The sequence below is a fragment of the Salmo salar genome, chromosome 28 (assembly GCF_965601325.2).
Source record: "Salmo salar chromosome 28, fSalSal1, whole genome shotgun sequence".
Taxonomy (NCBI): Eukaryota; Metazoa; Chordata; class Actinopteri; order Salmoniformes; family Salmonidae; genus Salmo; species Salmo salar.
In genome coordinates this window covers 10,484,917-10,507,065 of record NC_138318.1, presented here as the reverse complement: position 1 = coordinate 10,507,065, position 22,149 = coordinate 10,484,917, and the positions used below count along the sequence as shown (strand labels likewise).

Genomic DNA, 22,149 nt, shown 5'->3' with positions numbered 1-22,149 from the left:
CACAAGGCCAACACACACTAAACAGACTGTAGGGACAGAGTGAATTCTGTGTATTGTATTAGGCTATTGTTTATTTGCAAGTGTCCTGGGGCAAAGATTATTCTCATAGCTAACCGTATTTCCCTTATTCATCTGTGGTTGTGGGGTTCTTATTGAAATTCCTCTGTGAAAAATAGATATTGTATTGTAGGCCTACTGTCTGTGTCCCATTGTGTAGTCTATAGCTTTCACTGGCCGTCACAATAGAGTTAGTTTATGTGTGACTAAAAGACTGGAACAGTCTGTCATTAATTCTGTGTTTTTGAAGGCTAGGAGGCAGAATATGAGAAGTCACACTATGAAACAACACACATAAAACAATAGGAGGGGAGGGAGAAAGGAAGGTGGTGTATTTGTTTGATGTAATAGTCTCGCCAAAGCAACCCAAGCATAACCATAACTCACAGAAATATTTGTTTTATATCATCCTCTTTACATACAGACACAAACACTCTCTCCCCACCCCCTTCCCCCCATATCTCTCAGCCTCTCTCTCCCTCTCTCTCTCACACACACAAACACACACACGCACACAGACATAGACACAGACCAACACTCACACACACACATCCCTGTGGCAAATGTGGTCTCAGAGCATTTCATATTATTGTGTAGTAAATCCGAGACAGTCTATATAGTATATGTTACGTTTCTTATAGTATGTATTCATTTATCATAATTTTTTTTATATGTTACGAATTACAATTTGTACAATATGTTTTGAAATTGGCAAAACATATGATATGTTACCAATTACAATTTGTTGTGGCTAACGTTAGCTAGGTGGCTAATGCTAACGTTAGGTAGCTCTAGGGGTTAGTGTTAGCTAAAAGGGTTAAGGTTAGGGTTAGCGGAAGGATTAGCTAACATGCTACAGTAAGTAGTTGCATAGAAGCTAAAAAGTAGTAAGTAGTTGCAAAGTTACTCATTTGAGTAACCCGGATTTACATTTACAATGTTACGTCTAGTCTATGAGACCAGTCAGCTGTGGTGTGCTGTAAACATCAGTGTGATTGGTCTTCTGAGCAGAGTCGTCATTCTTCTCTGGATGTGGTTATTATTCCGGAGCACTGTGTTTCCATGGGATATTCACAGCATCATTCAGATATCAAATATCCAAACCAGAGAACCCGTCCCATTCTTCATTAACAAACAGACACACACACACACACTGACCCCTGGAAATAGAACAGTTGAATTAATTCAACCGTCAGACCCTCTGAAGGAAAGGACACAAGGAGACACAGAAAGGAGACGAGGAAACATAAAGGAGGCGAGTAGAGAAAAATCTGTAATGTGTTTTGTTTTTAATCACGTGACGTACAGGAACACGTGACGTACAGGAACACCAACATAAACATAGTGGAGAAGTAATCAAAGATCAGCTGATCAGGAGGTTTGACCTCAAGAGGCATGCTGCTGCAGGAGACATGTCCTAAAAGTCACCCTATTCCCGAGTGCACCAGACGGCTCTGGCCAAAAGTAGAATAGGGTGCCAAATCAGATTAGATCTGTCATGACAGTCCCAGGTTCTGTTGAGCAAAGAGGAAGCGTTCTGCCTAGAGCAGGGCTAGGTAGAGCATAGAAATAGAATGGCTAGACTGTACAGTGTTGCAATGGGTATAGTAATATACAATGACTCTGAGGGAAAGGAGCGTATATCTATGTTGTTGCCTCAGAGGTTCGCAGTGTCATGGAACTGTAGGCTACAGAATGATGCAGCTATCCTTTTAAATGATAACGATCCCTTTAACCATTTAGTTTGTGATCAAACCATCCCTTTAAATCTAGTTGATCCGATTTGTTTAGTTGATATCTGGTTAGATCTCTCTGACACACTGAGGAGAGCTACACAGTATATACAGTGACCTCCGTAATTATTGGGACAGTGAAACATTTTTTCTTATTTTGGCTCTATACTCAAAAATCAAACAATGACCATGAGGTTAAAGTGCAGACTGTCAGCTTTAATTAGAGGGTATTTTCATCCATATCGTGTTAACCATTTAGAAATGACAACACTTCTTGTACATAGTCCACCCATTTTAGGGGACCAAAAGTATTGGGACAAATTCACTTACATGTGTATTAAAATAGTAAAAAGTTAAATATTTGGTCCCATACTCATAGCACACAATGACTACATCAAGATGTGACTACAAATTTGTTGGATGCATTTGCGGTTTGTTTTGGCTGTGTTACAGATTATTTTGCTCCCAATGGTAAATAATGTATTGCGTCATTTTGGAGTCACTTTTATTGTAAATAAGAATAGAATATGTTTCTAAAAACTTCTATATGAATGTGGATGCTACCATGATTACGGATAATCCTGAATGAATCATGAATAATGATGAGTGAGAAAGTTACAGACGCACAAATATCATACCCCTCCTCCCCCCCCCCCAAAAATGCCTCCCCTGTTATTGTAATGGTGAGAGGTAAGCATGTCTTGGGGGTGTGATATTTGTGCTTTTTTAGAAATTACAGCACTTTTTGTACATAGTCCCCCCATTTTAGGGGACCAAAAGTATTGGGACAAATTCACTTATTTGTATTAAAATAGTAAAAAGTGAAGTATTTGGTCCCATATTCATAGCACTACACCTAGTTTGTGACTCTACAGATTCGTGAATAATGATGAGTGAGAAAGTCAGTTTATGGTAGCATCCACATTCATGTAGAAATGTTTTGATACATATTCTATTCTTATTTATAATAAAAGTGACTCCAAAAGGACATAATACATTATTTACCATTCATTTATATTGGGAACAAAATCATCTGAAACACAGAAAATGCATCCAACAAATGTGTAGAGTCACAAGCTTCATATAGTCATTGCGTGCTATGAATATGGGACCAAATACTTAACTTTTGAATATTTTAATACACATATAAGTGAATTTGTCCCAATACTTTTGTTCCCCTAAAATGGGGGATGTACAAAAAGTGCTGTAATTCTTTGAGGGTATTTACATCCGATATGGATGAAAATATCCTCTAATTAAAGCTGACAGTCTGCGCTTTAACCTCATAGTCATTGTTTGATTTCAAGAAGAAAAAATGCTTTACTTTCCCAATAATTATGGAGGGCACTGTTTTATATAGATGCATTCGGAAAGTATTCAGACCCCTTGACTATTTCCACATTTTGTTACGTTACAGCCTTATTCTAAAATTGATTAAATACTTTTTACCCCTCATCAATTAACACACAATACCCCATAATGACAAAGCAAAAGCAGGTTTTTAGATATTTTATCAAATATTACATTTACATAAGTATTCAGACCCTTTACTCAGTACTTTGTTGAAGCACCTTTGGCAGCGATTGCAGCCTCAAGTCTTCTTGGGTATGACGTTACAAGCTTGGCACACCTGTATTTGGGGAGTTTCTCCCATTCTTCTCTGCAGATCTTCTCAAGCTCTGTCAGGTTGGATGTGGAGCGTCGCTGCACAGCTATTTTCAGGTCTCTCCAGAGATGTTCAATCTGGTTCAAGTCGGTGCTCTGGATGGGCCACTCAAGGACATTCAGAGACTTGTCCCGAAGCCACTACTGCGTTGCCTATGTGCTTAGGGTCATTGTCCTGTTGGTTCAGGCCAGAGTTCAATCTTAGTTTAATCAGACCAGAGAATCTTGCTTCTCATGGTCTGAGAGTCCTTTAGATGCCTTTTGGCAAACTCCGAGCGGGCTGTCATGTGCCATTTACTGAAAAATGGCTTATGCAAATTCGTGAATTTGCCTGATTGGTAGAGTGCTGCAGATATGGTTGTCCTTCTGGAAGGTTGTCCCATCTCCACAGAGGAACTCTGGAGCTCTGTCAGAGTGACCATCGGGTTCTTGGTCACCTCCCTGACCAAGGCCCTTTTACCCCAATTGTTAAGTTTGGCCGTGCAGCCAGCTCTAGGTAGAGTCTTGGTGGTTCCAAACATCTTCCATTTAAGAATGATGGAGGCCACTGTGTGCTTGAGGACATTCAGTGCTGCAGAAATGTTTTTGCACCCTTCCCAAGATCTGTGCCTCGATACAATCCTGTCTCAGAGCTCTACGGACAATTCCTTCGACCTCATGTCTTGGTTTTTGCTCTGACATGCACTGTCAACTGTGGGACCTTATATAGACAGGTGTGTGCCTTGCCAAATCGTGTCCAATCAATTGAATTTCCCACAGGTGGACTCCAATCACGTTGTAGAAACATCTCAAGGATGATCAATGTAAACAGGATGCACCTGAGCTCAATTTCAAGTCTCATAGCAAAGGGTCTGAGTACTTATATAAATAAGGTATTTCTGTTTTTTATTTGTAATAAATGTGGCAACAAAAAATGGTTTTCACTGTGTCATTATGGGGTATTGTGTGTAGATTGATGAGGATTTTTATTTATTTTATCTATTTTAGAATAAGGCTGTAACGTAACAAAATGTGGAAAAACTCGAGGGGTCTAAATACTTTCCGAATGCACTGTATATATATACTGTGTATATATATATATATATATATATATATATATATATATATATAGCTCACAATCCCCACTCACTGGCATGTAGCAGGTACAGAAGAAGAAAAAACATCAAGTTCACACACTCGTGCACACGCTCATACTCTTGCGCGTGCACACTCGTGCTTAAACACATAAATTCTCACACGCACACACTGGTTTCTGTCCCAGGGAAGTTTAATCTGTACAGGTGGGAACCACTTTCTGTCTGTCCCCACGGCAACACAGCACATCACTTCCTCCCGCGGTGAAGGGTCTGACTCCGTAGGGTGGGGAGGTTCACAATATTTTTTTTAAGTGGGCGATGGGGAGGGCGGGGGTCGGGTGCCAGGTGAAACTAGGGTTGGGGTCTTGCATGTAGAGCATAGGCAGGGGACAAACATGGCAGAGAGATAGGGTCAGAGGTCAGTGGTCAGTCGTGGATAACGATGGGTCCCCTCATCCTGAGGCTGGGGTGGGGGTGTGGAGGGGCGAGGAGCGGCCCCTGCAATAGTGCCTGGGAGGCCTTGCGCAGGGTGATCTGCTCACAGGGCTGCCGACAGGCGCGCCTCAGCTGGGACCGTGACAGCAGCCGCCTGGCCCTCCTGGAGAGACAGGACATGACATCAGAGGGGACAGGACATCAGAGAGGACAGGATATGACATCAGAGGGGAACTCAACAGAACGTTAGAACACACGTCTCACTCTAACCTTTTATTCTGCTAAAACATTGGGAGAGACTGAGAGAAAGATACATGAAGTAAAGGGCTGTTGTTGCAGGGAGTCTATTACTACAGCATTTCTCTCTATCTCTCTCGGTCTCTCAGGGTTGTTTATAATTTCTCTGAACAGAAAAATGTATCAATTACCTCTAGTACAACGCACGCTGGGATTTAATTAGGTTAATATAGACACTGTGTGTGAATGTGTGCGTGCATATTGTGTTGTTTAGACCATTGTGTTTTACTGCATCAAGGAAAGAGAGAGAGAGATGAAGAGAGATATGGGTCCTGAGGGCAGGGCTCTCTGGTGAATGTATGAGTGTTTATTAGAGAATTTCTCTGTGATATAATCGGTAATATCGATCACTCCATCTAGTGAGGCAGGACCAGTCACAGAGTCATGGAAAATGTATGTGTGCCACACACACAGTCTTTTACTGAGTATATTCTTCCATAGTCTCGAAAATCCCAGACCTAGAGCAACAGCATTAGGTCTGGGGAACATGGGGGATTTTCTAGGTAACTTCGAAAGGGGAGAAAAAAAAAAAATATCAGACAGACAACTCTACCAACAAATCACGAGTTTGGGTAGGTGGGGCTTAAAATGTGAATGATAATTGTGCTCTTGAACAATAATCATATCGGAGAAACATGACAGAGGTAGACACAATGCAGATGCACATACAGTAGTTAGGCTTATTATAGTGGTTGTAAGCTAGTTACGCTAACGTTAGCTGTCACGGTGCATGCAAACTAGTTACTTGGGAAATACAAATATTGTCTGCAAGCTCCATCTAGCTAGTTACAAATGTTGTGTCCGGTGGGGATGTTTAAGGCATAAGGCTCAGAACGGACTTCCTGCACGTCCATTCCTGCCTTGCCCAACCTACACATGAACCTTGGCACACCTGTAAGTTGGAACATTGTCATTGTGGGAGACAAGCTGTCTGCCAGCCCTTGGGAGACTAATCTCTACCTGTTAAGAAATATTGGGCATATGTAATCTCTCACACACACACACACACACATACAAATGCACACACACACCACCAGCCTGACCTCTATCTGAGCTCTAATTGGTTCTAATAAAGCATAGAGCATCTCCATCATCTGTCGTTAGTGTCAGCCAATCAGATGAGACTCAATAGCATATTCCAGCTGTGATTCTGGGAAGAGGAAGTATTCTGGCACACACATACACACACACACATATACACACACAGTGGCATGTAAGTGGATGCTCCAGTGGTGCAGTAATGATATTTCCACTGAAGCCTGGTCAATTTCAGACAGTTAGACTAAAATAACCCTTCATCCAGGGAACAAGGGGGGTGATGCGGGTGGCAATTTTTCATGGACACATTGAGTGTGTGTGTGTGTGTGTCTGTCTGTCTGTGTGTGTGTGTGAGTGCATTATCCCGTTGACTGGACTGTACTATCCACAAGTGAGAAACAGACTCCACAGGTAACCCAGTTCACGTGTGTGTGTGTGCTTGCATGTGCGTGTGCACGTGAGTGTGCATGTGTGTGTGTGCGGGGTGGGGGGCTTACCGTGAGCAGGTGTGTAACGGCTGCAGCACTGAAATGAAACAAGCAGCCAGTCACTGACACGAAGGGAAACACACGGCGACCCACGATGCAACAGGGCACGAGAGGTCAGGGCCTGTATTCCCAAAGAGTCTCAGAGCAGGAGTGCTAATGTACAATCTTAGGAAAAAAGGTGCTATCTACAACCTAAACGGGTTCATTGGCTGTCCCCATAGGAGAACCCTTTGAATATCCCTTTTTGGTTTCAGGTAGAACTCTTTTTGGTTCGATGTAGAACCCTTTCCACAGAGGGTTCTACATGAAATCCAAAGGGTTATGCTATGGGGACAGCCGAAGAACCCTTTTGGAACCCTTTTCTTCTTAAGAGAGTAGGATTTTGCATTTGAGGTCGTAATAACGTTTTTTATGGAACTGATCCTGGCTCAGCACTTCTATTCTGAGACACTTTTTGCATACGGGCCCAGGTGTGTGTGTGTGTGTGTGTGTGTGTGTGTGTGTGTGTGTGTGTGTGTGTGTGTGTGTGTGTGTGTGTGTGTGTGTGTGTGTACATTAAGATACATAACATTATGTGAGTGTGTTTTGTATGAGATGAGCCTATTTGGTTACCTGTGGAGTCCCATTCGTCAGCTTGGCAGTGGCCTCAGTCTCAGCCCTGTGTACCCTACAGTTATGATCCCCTATAAAATATGTTCAACTAACTATCCCTTAACCTAGCAAGTTGATGCACAGCAAAACAATATCCATAGACCACACACTAAAAACAAATGGTTCTATATAGTCCCAACTAAGGGTTCTTTGGCTTGTAACCATAGCGGAAGGTTTTTGAAGGTTCTATAAAGAACCACGCTCATAAGGTTCTAAATGGAACCTGTATGGTGCTATAAAGAACCCTTTCCTAAGGTCCTCTAAAGAACAATTGACAAAGGTTCTATATAGCACCAAAAAAGGGTTCCGCTATGGTTACAACCCTTTTGGGGGCTAAAAAGAACCCTTTTTTATGGTTCTTTATAAAACCTCTATGGAGAATGGTTCTATAAAGAACCTTTCTCAATAAAAACTTTTGTTGTAGAACCATGCAGGGTTTTTAATTCTGGTTTATTAGCCATATTAAATTGTTCAAATTCCATACATTTTATTATTGTGTTTATGAACAAGTTGAATTAGGTGAGCTAGCTCTGGAACGGCTGGGGTGTCCCTGAGGAAAGAATTGAGAACTACTGATTTAGTCAACCGTGAGTCTTACGTTGAGTCTTTCACACGACACCATCATTGGCCATAGTCATAAATAAAAATGAAATAGCATAACACAACAGATTAGATAAACTGGAATGACACTCACTCACGGTTGCACAAAAAGAGCTGTGTGCGCAAACCACGCCCCAAAATATCTGAATAAGCCGCCACCCCTACATTTGAATTATCACTAAAAGAGGAAAGAACCCTTTTCTGAACTGCAAAGAACCATTGAAGGCCTCAAAGGGTGCTTTGGGTCAGTATGGTTCCACACTGAACCATCACCCTTCCCAAAGAACCCTTAAGGAACCCTAATTTCTTAGTGTGCATCTACAGACCAATTTGACCCAGTTTGACACAGACTCAACTTATTCTATTTCTGTGCTCGGTGAGTCATGGTTGTCGAAGCTTGTCAGGACATGGCTTCTTCAACCCAATCAGCTGTCAGTCCCAGGCATAATCAGCCGTCATGCTCCAAACACATATAAGACAACCGAACGCATCATTAGCCCAGCAGCCAATCAGAGGCCATGCCTACCTGGTCTCCCGGGAGACGACGAAAAAGCTGTCGTCAGGGGCATCGATCAAGTTTGGGCGTCGCTTCCTAATCATGACTCCGCCCCTAGCACTGCCCCTGGTCCCTCCGCCACCACTGCTACGGCCGTTGTGCTGGGAAGAGCCAATCATAAACAATTAGAATGAGCCAATCAAATACACGCACCTCAGAATCATCCAAGAAAAAATGGCATGTTAAATGATGTAATATTGCGGAGTCAACCTTAAATGTCTGTATTTGAAGTCTATGGTTGAATTGCTGCCCGACTACATTGCAGACGTTGCATTGCATCATCAACCAATGGTTGTGTGCTACGTCATCAACTTGGCAGCAATTGGGCAGATTGGTATGTCATATGATGTGATGAGCAGATAAATGAAAAACCTTTCTAGGTGTTTTGAGATCTGGGATGCGTCTGCAATGAAGTCAAGTAGGAGCGCCACCTACAGTATGTAAAGTGTTAAGTAAAAGAAAGACTGTTACTCACCACTGGTCCTGTTGTCTGCCCTGGGTTTTCTACAGAAGGACACAGGAGACAACACGATAGAGATGAATAGGTGTGTGTGTGATTGTTCGTGTGTGATCGTTTGTGTGTGTGTGTGTGTGTGTGTGTGTGTGTGTGTGTGTGTGTGTGTGTGTGTGTGTGTGTGTGTGTGTGTGTGTGTGTGTGTGTGTGTGTGTGTGTACCTGGGCGTTTCTCCGGCTCGGCTCTGGTGTGGTGGTGGAAGCTGCGTTTACCCAGAAGGCCATGGGGACCGTAAGGGAGAGAAGAGAGGAGGCGACGTGGGGGAGGGGCTTGCAAGCCGAGGGTTCGGTGTGAACGGGGGGCGTGTATCGCGGGGCGGGACTCTGGAACACATTACATCACACATTTGACACCCATATCACTAATTCTTTTAGGTTTTTGTTATCATAGGAGTATGTTATTCCTTACGGATTACTTCATGTCATAGAAACATGCCGTGGGACATATTCGCTCCATCATTTAGGTATTGTGTGTCGGTGTGTGTGTGTTACCCAGAAACAGCAGGACGCTGGTCAGGGTGCTCCTCTGGGCAGTCCGGATTCTAGGTGGTCGCCCGACTTGCCCCTCCGACACCCGCAACATATCTAGACCAATCACCAAACAGCAGCTCATCTACTGACCAACCACACCGCCAGTGACAAAGCAAGCAGCTGTACTGTCATTCAGTCAGATGGACACATGTTCAGAGACTAAAGGTATGAACATTGGTTTATTTACCGGTGCCTGTTGCATGCGGTGTAGTTTCCTTGTATTGTTTAATCTCTAAGGCGGAATTCATCTGAAGGCTTCGAAACTAACTAACCCACTAATAACAACTGTGCAACTACTAATCTGCTAACGTAACTATCTAGCTTCAGTCTGAGTTGAAAGCAGTCAGTTTGAGACAAACACGTGTTTTATAGATGACTTTCTGAATAAGATGGTTATGGGGAGACGCAGTAGCAGAGCTTTCTCTCACACACAAACTGAATAGAAGTGTAAACACCTAAAAAAAAACACATACATGCACACACACACAGCATGTTGAGGGTGTGATGGAAGCAGGCAGAGAGGCTGAGTCTATGCTGTAGGGGCAGGCCTTGTCTGGTCCTCTGGCCAATCGGTATGTTTGGTGTAGTGATGGACAGGTACACAGACACATGAAGCACAAGGACTCAGAGAGGATGGTTTCAGCTGTGACTTTATTAGTTACCACCGTCACATTCACAGAGGGAGATGGAGAGAGGAAGAGACAGAGAGAGAGCTGGAGAGGAAGAGAGAGACAGATGAAGAGAGAGGAAGACAAGGTAGGAGAAACAGAGATGAGTCCATATGACTGGGACAGAGGAAAGTCCCGATATGGGCATGTGAGAGTTGCTTACAGGACGGAATGGGAGTGGGTTGACAGAGCAACACAGAAATAGGAAATAATAAAACAAGCTTCAAACTCAGAAAGAAAAGCAGAGAATGGAGATCTGATTACCACCACCATCTTCATAGAAGCCACTACTGCCTGAATTCCCCCTCCCTCTACCTCCTCTCTCCCTTCTTTATGTCCATTCCTCTTTAAAACGCCCTCCTGGTCGTCAGTTGAGCTCTGTCTAATCAAACTGCTCTCAAGCAATCACAGCAATCACTCATACACACAATTACTGGCCGGAAAAGCACCGGCACACGGAGAAAAGCACACATACAAAAGGCTCATTAAATGTAACACGCACTGTGCAAAATAGAGCTTCTCTTAGTAAAATACGTCTCCTCTACTTCTAACCAACCTTAAACATACGCGTACATTCTACAACCATCACGTACTCCGGCCTGGAAAATAGGAAGAGCATCAATTATATGCATCCATGTTTGTCTATGGGTCGACATGTATAGTGTGTGGCATGCATGTATAGAAAATGACTTCTGAGAAAGGCGTGGAGAAGATTGTGTGCTTGTATGGATTCCAAACGGCTCTAAAGGCTGTTCGGTTGATACAGTGACTTTAAAAAAAAAACGAACCAAAACAGACAAACGAACAGATGATGAAACCCAAAAGTCATGAGGACAGGCAGTCTTTATTGAAACCGGGGAGAATACAAAAACCAAAATAATAATAATATAATACAATATAACAAAAACAGAGAGAGAGACAGACAGGGAGGGGGGGCGGGGCGGAGGCAGCGAGGTGGGGTGAAAAGGGGGGTGTCAAGGTGAAGGAGGGGGGGGCGGTGTGTGTGTGTGTACGAGTGTGTGTGTTCGTGCGTGTGTGTCCGTGTGTGTGTCATGAGGCAGAAGTTAGGAATTGAAGGAGCTCTTACACTCTGCCTTTATGGCGCCACAGTTAATGGGCACAAAGGGGCGCCGCGCAGCGCGTCGCAGTCTGATGATGTCGCGGCACATGTGGCGTGCCAGCTTGGTGAGGCGGGTGGCCTGCAGCAGGAATGCCTGCTTGGTCTTGGTGGAGGACTTGGGGCTGCCGCTGTTACGCACCGGCACCATGTGACTGGACTGGCGGGGGCCGTGGCCGCGCGACCGAGGCTCCTGGAGAAGGAGAGAAGGCTCACATGAATACCGGCTCTCCATGACCAAGAAGATCAACTGTTCTGAACTTTCAGTGACATTGTATAAGCAGAATTTGGTTTTATGTTGAGTGGTGTACAACGTTAAAGAGGACGTGTGGGGGTAGTTAAAGGTGAAGGCTTACGTTGGGCACAGGGCTGGGTGGGGTCTTCTCCTCGGGCGCCTCCGCTCTGCTTGGCATCTTAAGTCCACCGTACTTCTTCCAGTACATCCAGCACGACACACACAGGCGACATTGCATGTTGGGTGGCCCCCACGAGTACCATTGGGCTGATTGCATTGCTGTACACACACACACACACATATAAGGACTGATACACCTCATCAATGCATAATCAATAAACATGATCAATATCTAACAGTCCATCAATATGGTTTCCTCTTAAACAATGTTCATCAGTCTCTCATGAGGGATGGAGAGCTGGCTGGATGGATGCCTGGATGGATGAAAGGAGGAAAGTGTACTTACAGTAGCAGCTCTCGCAGGCCCGTCCTCCCCCTGCTGCATGGTAGGCTCCAGGACCCGCCCCATTCACCGTCGCCATCTTCCCATTGGTCACTGAGATCTGGTTAGGGTTGGGCTTATTGCTGCGAAACGAGAGGAGGTGGAAACACAACAAAGCTTACAATCTCAATCCTATGTAACGACTAACGATACACATACACACTATATATACAAAAGTACGTGGACACCCCTTTGAATTAGTGGATTCGGCTATTTCAGCCACACCCGTTGCTGACAGGTGTATACAAATCGAGCACACAGCCATGCAATCTCCATAGACAAACGTATGCCCTGCTAGAGCTGCCACCGGTCAACTGTAAGTGTTATTGTGAAGTGGAAACGTCTAGGAGCAACAACAGCTCAGCCGCAAAGTGGTAGGAAACACAATCTCACAGAACGGGACCGCCGAGTGCTGAAGCGCCTGTTGTCAGTTGCAACACTCACTACAGAGTTCCAAACTGCCTCTGGAAGCAACTTCAGCACAAGAACTGTTTGTTCGGAGCTTCATGAAATGGGTTTCCATGGCCGAGCAGCCGCACACAAGCCTAAGATCACAATGCCAACTGTCGGCTGGAGTGGTGTAACACTCGCCGCAATTGTACTCTGGAGCAGTGGAAACAGAGTTATAATTGGATATAGGCCAAGAACAGTCATTGATGGGTATCGGATGTAAATACATGTATTGGTTTTGTTTATTCTTGTATGACATTGATGATTCCATATGGCGTTTGATGTATCAGTGTGTATTATTTAGTCATTAAGGGAGGATTGATAAGGGAATTATATGCTTAAAGGTAATGATTAAATAATTCCACCCTGAAACCTAACTATTAGTGATTATTAGTTTATGTAGCATGTATAATGAATGATTAAAGTACTAAATGTAAGTCCAATAAGGTTTGGTAGAGATGTGAGGGATAGAAATGCGTGAGGGATAGAAATGCGTGTGTGTCTAAGAAAATACCGAGAACAATTCAACTGTGTTTGACCCGACCTGGCTAGAACTCTGAGAAACTTATGATAGGACAGGGAGACATTTTCCAAGGTTCCTCTATTCTCGGGGGAATGGAACGGACAGCGCTGGGTAGTGATAAACAGTGGTGAGAACTCTGGGGAGGGATACAACCCACCTACTGTTCATGTGTATGCATGTGCGTAGGATATCTACTGTTTGTGTGGATATATGTGCGTAAGTAAGGAGTGACCTATAAAATGGATGTCTTTGTATTATGGACTTCAGAACGTTCTCTGAATAAACTGAACAAACCTTTTGCAGAAGCTGAGTCTTTGACTAATTATTATTAACCCAGTGTCTTACAAACCCTGGGGATTAGTCAAAGCTTATTGATTGTTAGTTATTACCATTGGGATTCAAAATTCTCATGACACAACCCCATCCAACACCTTTGGGATGAAAGGAACGCCGACTGCGAGCCAGGCCTAATCGCTCAACATCAGCGCCCGACCTCACTAATGCTCTTGTGGCTGAACGGATACAAGTCCCCACAGCAATGTCCCGACATCTAGTGGAAAGCCTTCCCAGAAGAGTGGAGGCTGTTATAGCAGCAAAGGAGGGGACCAACTCCATATTAATACCGATGAGATGTTTGACGAGCAGGTGTCCACATACTTTTGGTGATGTAGTGTATATGGACATTGTGCACACACACACACACTCAATCAAACATACATACCAGAGGTCGACCGATTAATCGGAATGGCTGATTAATTAGGGCCGATTTCAAGTTTTCATAACAAATCGGAAATCGGCATTTTTGGACGCCGATTACATTGCATTCCACGAGGAAACTGCGTGGCAGGCTGACCACCTGTTACGTGAGCGCAGGCAGCAAGGAGCCATGGTAAGTTGATGGCTAGCATTAAACTTATCTTATAAAAAACAATCAATCTTAACATAATCACTAGTTAACTACACATGGTTGATGATATTACTAGTTTAACTAGCGTGTCCTGCGTTGCATATAATCAACGCGGTGCCTGAAATTGTGTCACTTCTCTTGCGTTCAGTGCAGGCAGAGTCAGGGTATATGCAGCAGTTTGGGCCGCCTGGCTTGTTGCGAACTGTGTAAAGACCATTTCTTCCTAACAAAGACCGTAATTAATTTGCCAGAAATGTACATAATTATGACATGACATTGAAGGTTGTGCAATGTAACAGCAATATTTAGACTTAGGGATGCCACCCGTTAGATAAAATACGGAACGGTTCCGTATTTCACTGGAAAAATAAATGTTTTGTTTTCGAAATGATAGTTTCCGGATTTGACCATATTAATGACCTAAGGCTCGTATTTCTGTGTGTTTATTATAATTAAGTCTATGATTTGATGTTTGATAGAGCAGTCTGACTGAGCGGTGGTAGGTAATAGCAGGCTCGTAAGCATTCATTCAAACTGCACTTTCCTCCGTTTGCCAGCAGCTCTTAGCAATGCTTGAGGCACAGCGCTGTTTATGACTTCAAGCCTATCAACTCCTGAAATTAGGCTGGCAATACTAAAGTGCCTATAAGAACATCCAATAGTCAAAGGTATATGAAATACAAATGGTATAGAGCGAAATAGTCCTATAATAACTACAACCTAAAACTTCTTAACTGGGAATATTGAAGACTCATGTTAAAAGGAACCACCAGCTTTCATATGTTCTCATGTTCTGAGCAAGAAACTTAAACGTTAGCTTTCTTACATGGCACATATTGCACTTTTACTTTATTCTCCAACACTGTGTTTTTGCATTATTTAAACCAAATTGAACATGTTTCATTATTTATTTGAGACCAAATTGATTTTATTTATGTATTATATTAAGTTAAAATAAGTGTTCATTCAGTATTGTTGTAATTGTCATTTATTACAAATATATATATAAAAATCCGTATCGGCTTTTTTTGGTCCTCCAATAAATCGGTATCAGCGCTGAAAAAAACATAATCGGTCGACCTCTAAAACATAGACTTACTATGTGGGGATGTAAACCTGCTTCAGTTTGCTTTCTGCCTCTGCTGCCTTCAGTCTCTTCTGCTCAGAGAGAAACAGAGAGGAGAGTTAGACTGCAAGCCAAGGGAAGACCAGAGAATAGCTTGGCACTGGATGCTACGCTGTGGCTAACAGCTAAGTAAGCTAGCTAGTTAGCAGGAGTGGTGTAGAGATACTGAGACTTACCTGCTGTACGTATCTGTCTGTTGTCTTCCACATGTAATAATACTCTATTATACTGGTCAAAGACTTCCATGGTAGCTAAAGTGAGGGAAAAGTATTAATAATTTATGTTTTTGATGTCTGTGGGTCAGATCCCTCAAGAATATTGAAGAGCAGGCTAACCAGGGTTATTCTGAACCCAACATGTCAGACGCAAACACACTTTACTATATATACAAGCAATCTCACATGTATGGCTATTCATGAGCACCTGACCTCCACACACACTGAGACTTACAAAGTCTTGTCTTATGTCGTTGAAGTCCTTTCCGTATTTCTCCAGAGCCTCCTCAAACATGGCTGCCTCCGAAGCGCTCCACTCCTCCATCTCGTCCCGACACAGTACCGGCCCACCGGACGGCACCAACACACTCAACGCACTGGACAGGTCGTAACCATGACGATGCAGCGTGTCCATCGCATGGAACTAGACACACACACACAGGCAGATCGAACGTTATCGAGTTTATCCGTGGACGTTAGAGAAGGTTACAGCCACAGACGAACAGCTAAACTCAGGACAATTAAAAATGGGATGTGTGTGTGTGTGTCTCACCAGTGTGATGTCTCGGGAGGCGGCAGCTGCACTCGTATGTAGACTGGGCTGTCTGACCGAGCTGCTACAGTCCAGCGCTCTGGCAAACGTCCCCACCGCCCTACAAACACAGTTTTGAGGTCAGGGGCTAGAGATCAAGGAACTGAGAGGTCAGGGGTTAGAGGTTAAATGTCGTACCGTGCGACCACCAGGAACTGGTCAATCTGTTTGCTGGAGAGAGGACAGTCAGGATCCCAAAGCTTCTCCTCTAACTTTGACTGGTCCCACTCATCTGATTCCCCTACAAAGAGATGCATACAGTCAGAGGGTGTGAGTGTGTGTGTAAAGAACGTATGGTAAATATGTCTGTGTGTGTGTGTGTGTGCCTACCCTCCTGTAGCATGTCAGGTACATCGGCCTGAAAGCGTGGTCCCACTCTGATCTCTCCTTTATCAGCCAACAGTGTCTTCTGGGTAGGGTCGTAGACCAGCGAGTAGAAGAATGTATCCTACGTAAAACACACACACGTTTTACATTATATATACACACACACACACACACACACACACACACACACACACACACACACACACACACACACACACACACACACACACACACACACACACACACACACACACACACACACACACACACACACACACACACACACACTAGAATGGTATGGGAGGCATTTTAAATGGCAGATGTGGATGCATGGTGCACAAACACAAGCCCCCTTACCTCTTTGTCCAGGTAGGAGAGGACAGCTTCAGTCTCATTCAATAATGCCACACTACACTTCCCCCTGAAAAAAAGAGAGACAGAAAGAGGAGAGAGACGGCGAGGGGCGAGACAAAGAGATGGGGGAGTGAAAGGAGAGAAAACGAGCACCCGTTGTCTGTGTTAACATGGTTTTATGGCTGGATGAGTGGGTATGCAGGGGTACTGCCTGTTACAGCAGGGTGTGTGTGTGTACCTGATGTGTGTGGCTGGTAGACTCTCATACTGACGGGAGAGGAACAGTTCTCTGTGGCGTAACTGATGCTTCTGTTTGTCTGTCAGCTCCGCCTCCAACGGACTCTCTTTCTCCTCCTCTTTCTCCTCCTCTAAGTCCTCTGCGCACACACATATACACACACACACACTAAACACGACCGTCTGAGCCTGGACCCCTGCTGTAAGGATCAGGAAACTCTCCAGACATTCAGCTACCGCCTATTGTTACACTAATACACAAAAGCACACATGTGGACGGGCGGACCGACCCACACACAGAGCCACTTACTTGCATGTTTGTCAGCCAACTGTATGAGGCTGTGTGAGATGTCTCTCCTTCTGTAGAAACACACCACCTTGGCCTCCACATTGCCACTGGCCGTCTAAAGGGAGAGAGAGAGACGTAAAGTGAACTCTTAAAACACAGATTTATCACAAATAATACTCCTCCACATTACCACTGGCTGTCTATGGGAGGGGGAGAGAGAGTATAAACACTTTAAAAACAGTGTCTTGATTTGAACTGAGAGAGAGGGGCTGGGACTAAGTGACACGTTTGAGACGTTGCTCCCTGGCTCAATAGCCACGACACCGACTGAAAGATCATTTATTTGCAAAGTACATTTACGCATCCCCGGAATGTTACTCGGTAACATGGTGCTACTAGCAAAAGACAACAGAGACAGAAACAGACTGAGGAATTTACACAAGGTTTACATACATTATATACAAAAAAGATACTATACATTGATTGATTGCCTGATTGGTCAGACAGATGTTTTGTCTCCTCTGAGATTAAACACACTGGAGGAAAAGCATGGAGGAGAGAGGGGAGGGAGGTACGGATTAGGGGTGTGAACTTTAAATGAAATTGGGAGTCTTAACATGATGAAAAATTCCCTAACATGAAAAACTGTTTTTTCCTTCACAAATTAAAATCGCAGTGCAGTCATCTCAAAACTACCACTAACAGGTCCCAATCATCATCAGAGGGAACATAAAAATATGACAAATACCTAATGCAATAATGCACTGACGTTAGTAGGAGGGAAAAAATATATATATATTTTTAGCTACTTTACTAACCGGAGCTGTAATGCACAAGGTAGAGTGAGAGGCTTGAAGCAGAGGAGCAGCTCAATTGTGAGTGACGAGGGGAGCGGGGAAGGGGAGAGAGAGATTGCAACAAAATTGACTCACGCTGGTAGACTAATTCATCGCTAGTTATTTATCATCTCAATACATAGTACCTGTCTTGACTGCATCAAACGGAGTGGCGCTTTTTAAGCTAGCTAGCGTTAGCTAGGCTAATTGAGACAACATATTGTAACTTGAACTGTGCACTTTCTCCCCTTCCTAATCCTACAGTAAATAACTCCGTTCAGATTATTAAATAGCAGCATACATGTTGGCTCTTGGTGTTGTAGCTTGTCCTTCTTGTTTAATTTTTTTGTTCTGTCATTATAATTCCATCTTCCATTGATTAGCCTAGATATCTCCTAATAACTTGCCACACGGAGGCACTATGACCGTAGCCTAGTGCCGGTTTGATGACTTGTGATTACAAACAAGCTACAAGGCCAATCATTAAAAGCAAGAGCACCCAGCAGCATAAATTATAAATTTGTCTCTCTCTAAGGGAAGCGTGATGTAGACCATCTACATTGTGAATTCACGTGGAATTTTATGATTTTTTATCGTTTTAGCGGAAAAACCGATAGAAAAATTCAGGTTTAAATGTTAATAGAATGTTTCCCAAGGTCACATCTCTAATACTGATGGAGAGCGAGGGGGAAGGGAGGAAGTGTGCCCATTCTCACCTGCCGGTTGAAAATGACAATTGTAGGCAGGTAACATCTGTTGCTACGCGTCATATTACACACACACAATCTCACACGCGCCACACACACACTAGCGCAGGGGAGGAGAGGGAAAGTCACAAAACAGACAGGCATTCCACCTATTCCCTCCTCAGGCACATCGGCCAGAGTACTTGAATTACACACACAAACACACACTCCAGGGCGGGCAGTACCTTGTTGAGTTCTTCTATCCGGCGGATCAGGTAAGGGTTGCTGGAGGAATTCTCAAAGAATACATAGTCTGGAAGAGAACAGAATAACATCACGTTAACACACGGCCTGCGATATAACCATTACATATATCCATTACAACTACTGGGTGTGCAGGCTTTTATTCCAGCCCTGTTCTAACACCTAATTCAACAACAGGGTGGAACAACCCTAATGGGGCTTAAACCAGTGACCCTGCAGTTAAGGGGCCAGGCCACCGTATCCTGTTTGTGCCATAAAGATCCAGAACCCTTGGCAGGGGCTGCAGTAGTCAAATGCTGGGAGCCAGGGTACACAGTCACACACACAAATTCCTTCCGAGAGTTGGTGGTTCAGGTCAGAGTTAAACAAGTCAAGCAGATCTGAGTGGCACCTCTACCTACAGATGCCTGTCAACAGTCATCAAAATGGCTTGCTACCATACTGCACACACACAGTTCACACCTCTACTCAGAAAGACAGACCATACACAGACAACCACTCTCAACCCAAAGCCAGATTTAACAGAGTTGATCAAATATCATAGCAATAATATCATACAGTATATCATATTGATGCAATGCAAATACACAGCAAGTGACATCCGGTGGAAAGCACATCACCAAGAACTAGCTTCAAGATGACAACAAATTAGACATCACGTGATACATTCCAATATTCTTTAGCCTTGTAGGAGAAAAAAAAAATCGTTACATTGTTGCCAGTAAATCTTTTCACCCGGCAGCGCGTGTACATATATATGTAACGTTATCATACATGAAATACAACTTCCTTTACCGCCGACTTTGTTGCACAGATGTTGTGGGATAAGTATCATAAAACAGTAGCTGGCTACTGGCTATCCTCGCAAACGTGAAAGACTCATTCACGCGACGCCATCATGAGACAATGTCGGATGCCATCAACAGCTATCTAACTGTTAGGTGGCTAACCACATAGCTAGTTATGTAGCCATCTGAATATGACCAACAGTAAAACGACCAAATAAAGATGTATGGGATATTTTCCTTCACACTGTCAAACAATGGAGCGTTATTTGTTACGGTTAAGATAATTAATTGCATTGGCAACAAAGCCTGCACTGCTAGCCAGGGGGGTAGTTGGCTAGTTCCTAGCTAACGCAATAAGGAGCCGTAATACATGGATGCGTGCCAAAAAGGAGCCAAATACAAAAGGCACCTATTCCAAACAACAAAGTAAATCAAACACGCACACAGCAAATCATGCAATGCATGGCCGTGCATGTGTGGATTAAATGGGATATGAAGTGAAAATACGTGCATAAAGCTAAATAATAAAATAGTGAATGTTTATGGTGTAGCATGCGAGCTAACGGCTAACTGGTATGGCCACGATAGTCGCGAGGCCTGACCCATTAGAATCGCAAATATTGGGAAATCCATGCGTTTCTCCGGGAAATGACAGCACGCGTTTGCATGTATAATATCAGAAATGACACCACGGGTATATATTTAAGATAAAATAACACATTTGCTGCATTGATAGAAAATCTGCATGTTTCGACTTCATCAAAAAAAAAAACAATGTGACATACCTCCGACCCGGTACATGTTGGCGGCCATTTCTGCCCTCCCGGAGTGTAAAAACACAAACCATAAACTAACCGAAAATAGAATCAATAAATAAAGCAATCAGATGTTTAAATCCTGTGGTCGGTTTTAAAACGCGTTGAAGTTAGAAGGTAAGTTGGTGGGGGGATTGAATGTGGAGTTGAGCGGGAGATTTTGGTGAGGTGCCCCCTATCTGCCTGCCTTCTCACAGTACAATACAGTAGGCAGACAGCCTGACACAGCCAAAAGACTTGGATCAACCCGAAACCACATTGTTTGTGGGCCGACGCATCGTATTTGCTTTAGTTTTCGAGATGATCGGTCCCTGGCGAGGGAGGAGCTGGTTTTTAAATATTGTGTATATGTATTTCTTCTGAACACATTTACGTTTGTTGGCAATGTCAATTCTTGCCAATTTTTCAAAATACATTTATGTTCACTAGCTGAACCAATAGTGTGCAACTGCAGCCCGCAATTAGGGGCGTTCCTGCATGTGGGCATTATTTTATCTGCAGGAACACCCCCCCCCCCCCTTCTTCCTCCCTCCTCCCAGCACCCAATTAGTTCCTGCATGAACGGCCCCCCTTGAGCATTACATTTTTAAGTTTGTGTGACACTTTCGAATGCGAACAGGTGGGTGTTTGGGCAGGCAAAGAGCGATCAGTTTCAGGAGCTGGGTGAGCAGGTGATGGATGGCTCTGGTAGATATGACAGGTGATGCGGATGGTATGAATAACTGGGTGAGAACAGCTTTAGTGGGGGCAGCTACTGAGGCTATACCTAAAAGTCCAGGGAGGAGAAGGAGGAAAGCAGTCCGGTGGTGGATGGAGGAGTGCAGGGCAACGGTGAGGAGTACGGACAGGGCATTTACAACTTCCAACATCTGATTCAGTATGAGCAGGCCCTGGTGTGGAGAACTATCCGTCAGGCAAAGAGGTCATGTTGGCGTCGGTTCTGTGACACCATTGGAAGGGCGACACCTGTGGGAGAAGTGTGGGGGATGATTAAGAGGATGAGTGGGGTCAGAAGGGAGTGGGATTATCCAGTGTTGACGAGTGGGTTAGGATGTGGCAGTGACAGATGATAAGGCAGAGATGATGGCCAAGGCATTTGTCCAAGTGCATAGCTCAGCAAATTTGTCAGAGGGGGAGAGAGAAAATGAGAGAGGAGCACCCTGGAGTGCTGGATAGGAGGGAGGATGTAAATGATGCATTGAATGCACCATCGACCATGGCAGAGATGATAAGGGCAATAGGTAACGCTGGGTTAACTTCACCTGGGAAAGATGAGGTGTGCGATGTTATGTTGGCCCATCTTAGTGATGAGGCACTAGATAAGGAATTGGTGTTGTACAACAGAGTGTGGGAAGAGGGGAAAGTACCAGGCAGTTGGAAGGAGGCAGTAGTGGTACCAATCCGAACGCCAGGGAAGGACTCAACGAGGCTAACAAGCTATCGGCCAATAGCTTTAATATCACATATATGTAAGATTATGAAACGGTAGCTTGCTTCCTGGAGAGCAGAGGGCTAGTATCGCCACATCAGAGTGGGTTCAGAAAGGGGAGGGGAACTATGGACCCAGCACTCTGCTCA

General features: G+C 44.0%; 1 protein-coding gene across 2 annotated transcripts; it reads right to left on the bottom strand.

Annotated features, from left to right (window-relative positions):
- Positions 1–1,312: 1,312 nt before the first annotated feature.
- On the bottom strand, positions 1,313–20,948 carry LOC106589409 (metastasis-associated protein MTA3). Of its 2 annotated transcripts, XM_014179366.3 has the most exons (20): positions 20,542–20,947; positions 18,950–19,017; positions 17,204–17,297; positions 16,895–17,033; positions 16,660–16,723; positions 16,306–16,423; positions 16,114–16,216; positions 15,937–16,036; positions 15,619–15,807; positions 15,345–15,419; positions 15,142–15,200; positions 12,127–12,245; positions 11,782–11,939; positions 11,396–11,618; positions 9,602–9,694; positions 9,272–9,433; positions 9,072–9,100; positions 8,567–8,697; positions 6,799–6,826; positions 1,313–5,129 (listed from the first exon to the last, which is right to left on the bottom strand). In XM_014179366.3, exons 1-20 carry the CDS (start codon positions 20,567–20,569, stop codon positions 5,070–5,072), a joined length of 2,040 nt encoding a protein of 679 aa, XP_014034841.1. In that variant the 5' UTR covers positions 20,570–20,947; the 3' UTR covers positions 1,313–5,069. The 2 variants fall into 2 exon arrangements, with proteins under 2 accessions (XP_014034841.1, XP_014034840.1); XM_014179365.3 differs by lacking the exon at positions 6,799–6,826 and having other exon boundaries at positions 20,542–20,948.
- Between the last annotated feature and the right edge of the window lie 1,201 nt (positions 20,949–22,149).

What these genes read in the sequence shown, in the direction of transcription:
- LOC106589409 (XM_014179365.3), bottom strand. Translation starts at nt 20,569, where the DNA reads ATGGCCGCCAACATGTACCGGGTCGGAG. An exon ending in ACCTGACATGCTACAGGAGG is followed by an intron (nt 16,217 to 16,305) that starts GTAGGCACACAC and finishes ATCTCTTTGTAG; the next exon opens with GGGAATCAGATGAGTGGGAC. An exon ending in GGCAGACAACAGGACCAGTG is followed by an intron (nt 8,698 to 9,071) that starts GTGAGTAACAGT and finishes GGCTCTTCCCAG; the next exon opens with CACAACGGCCGTAGCAGTGG.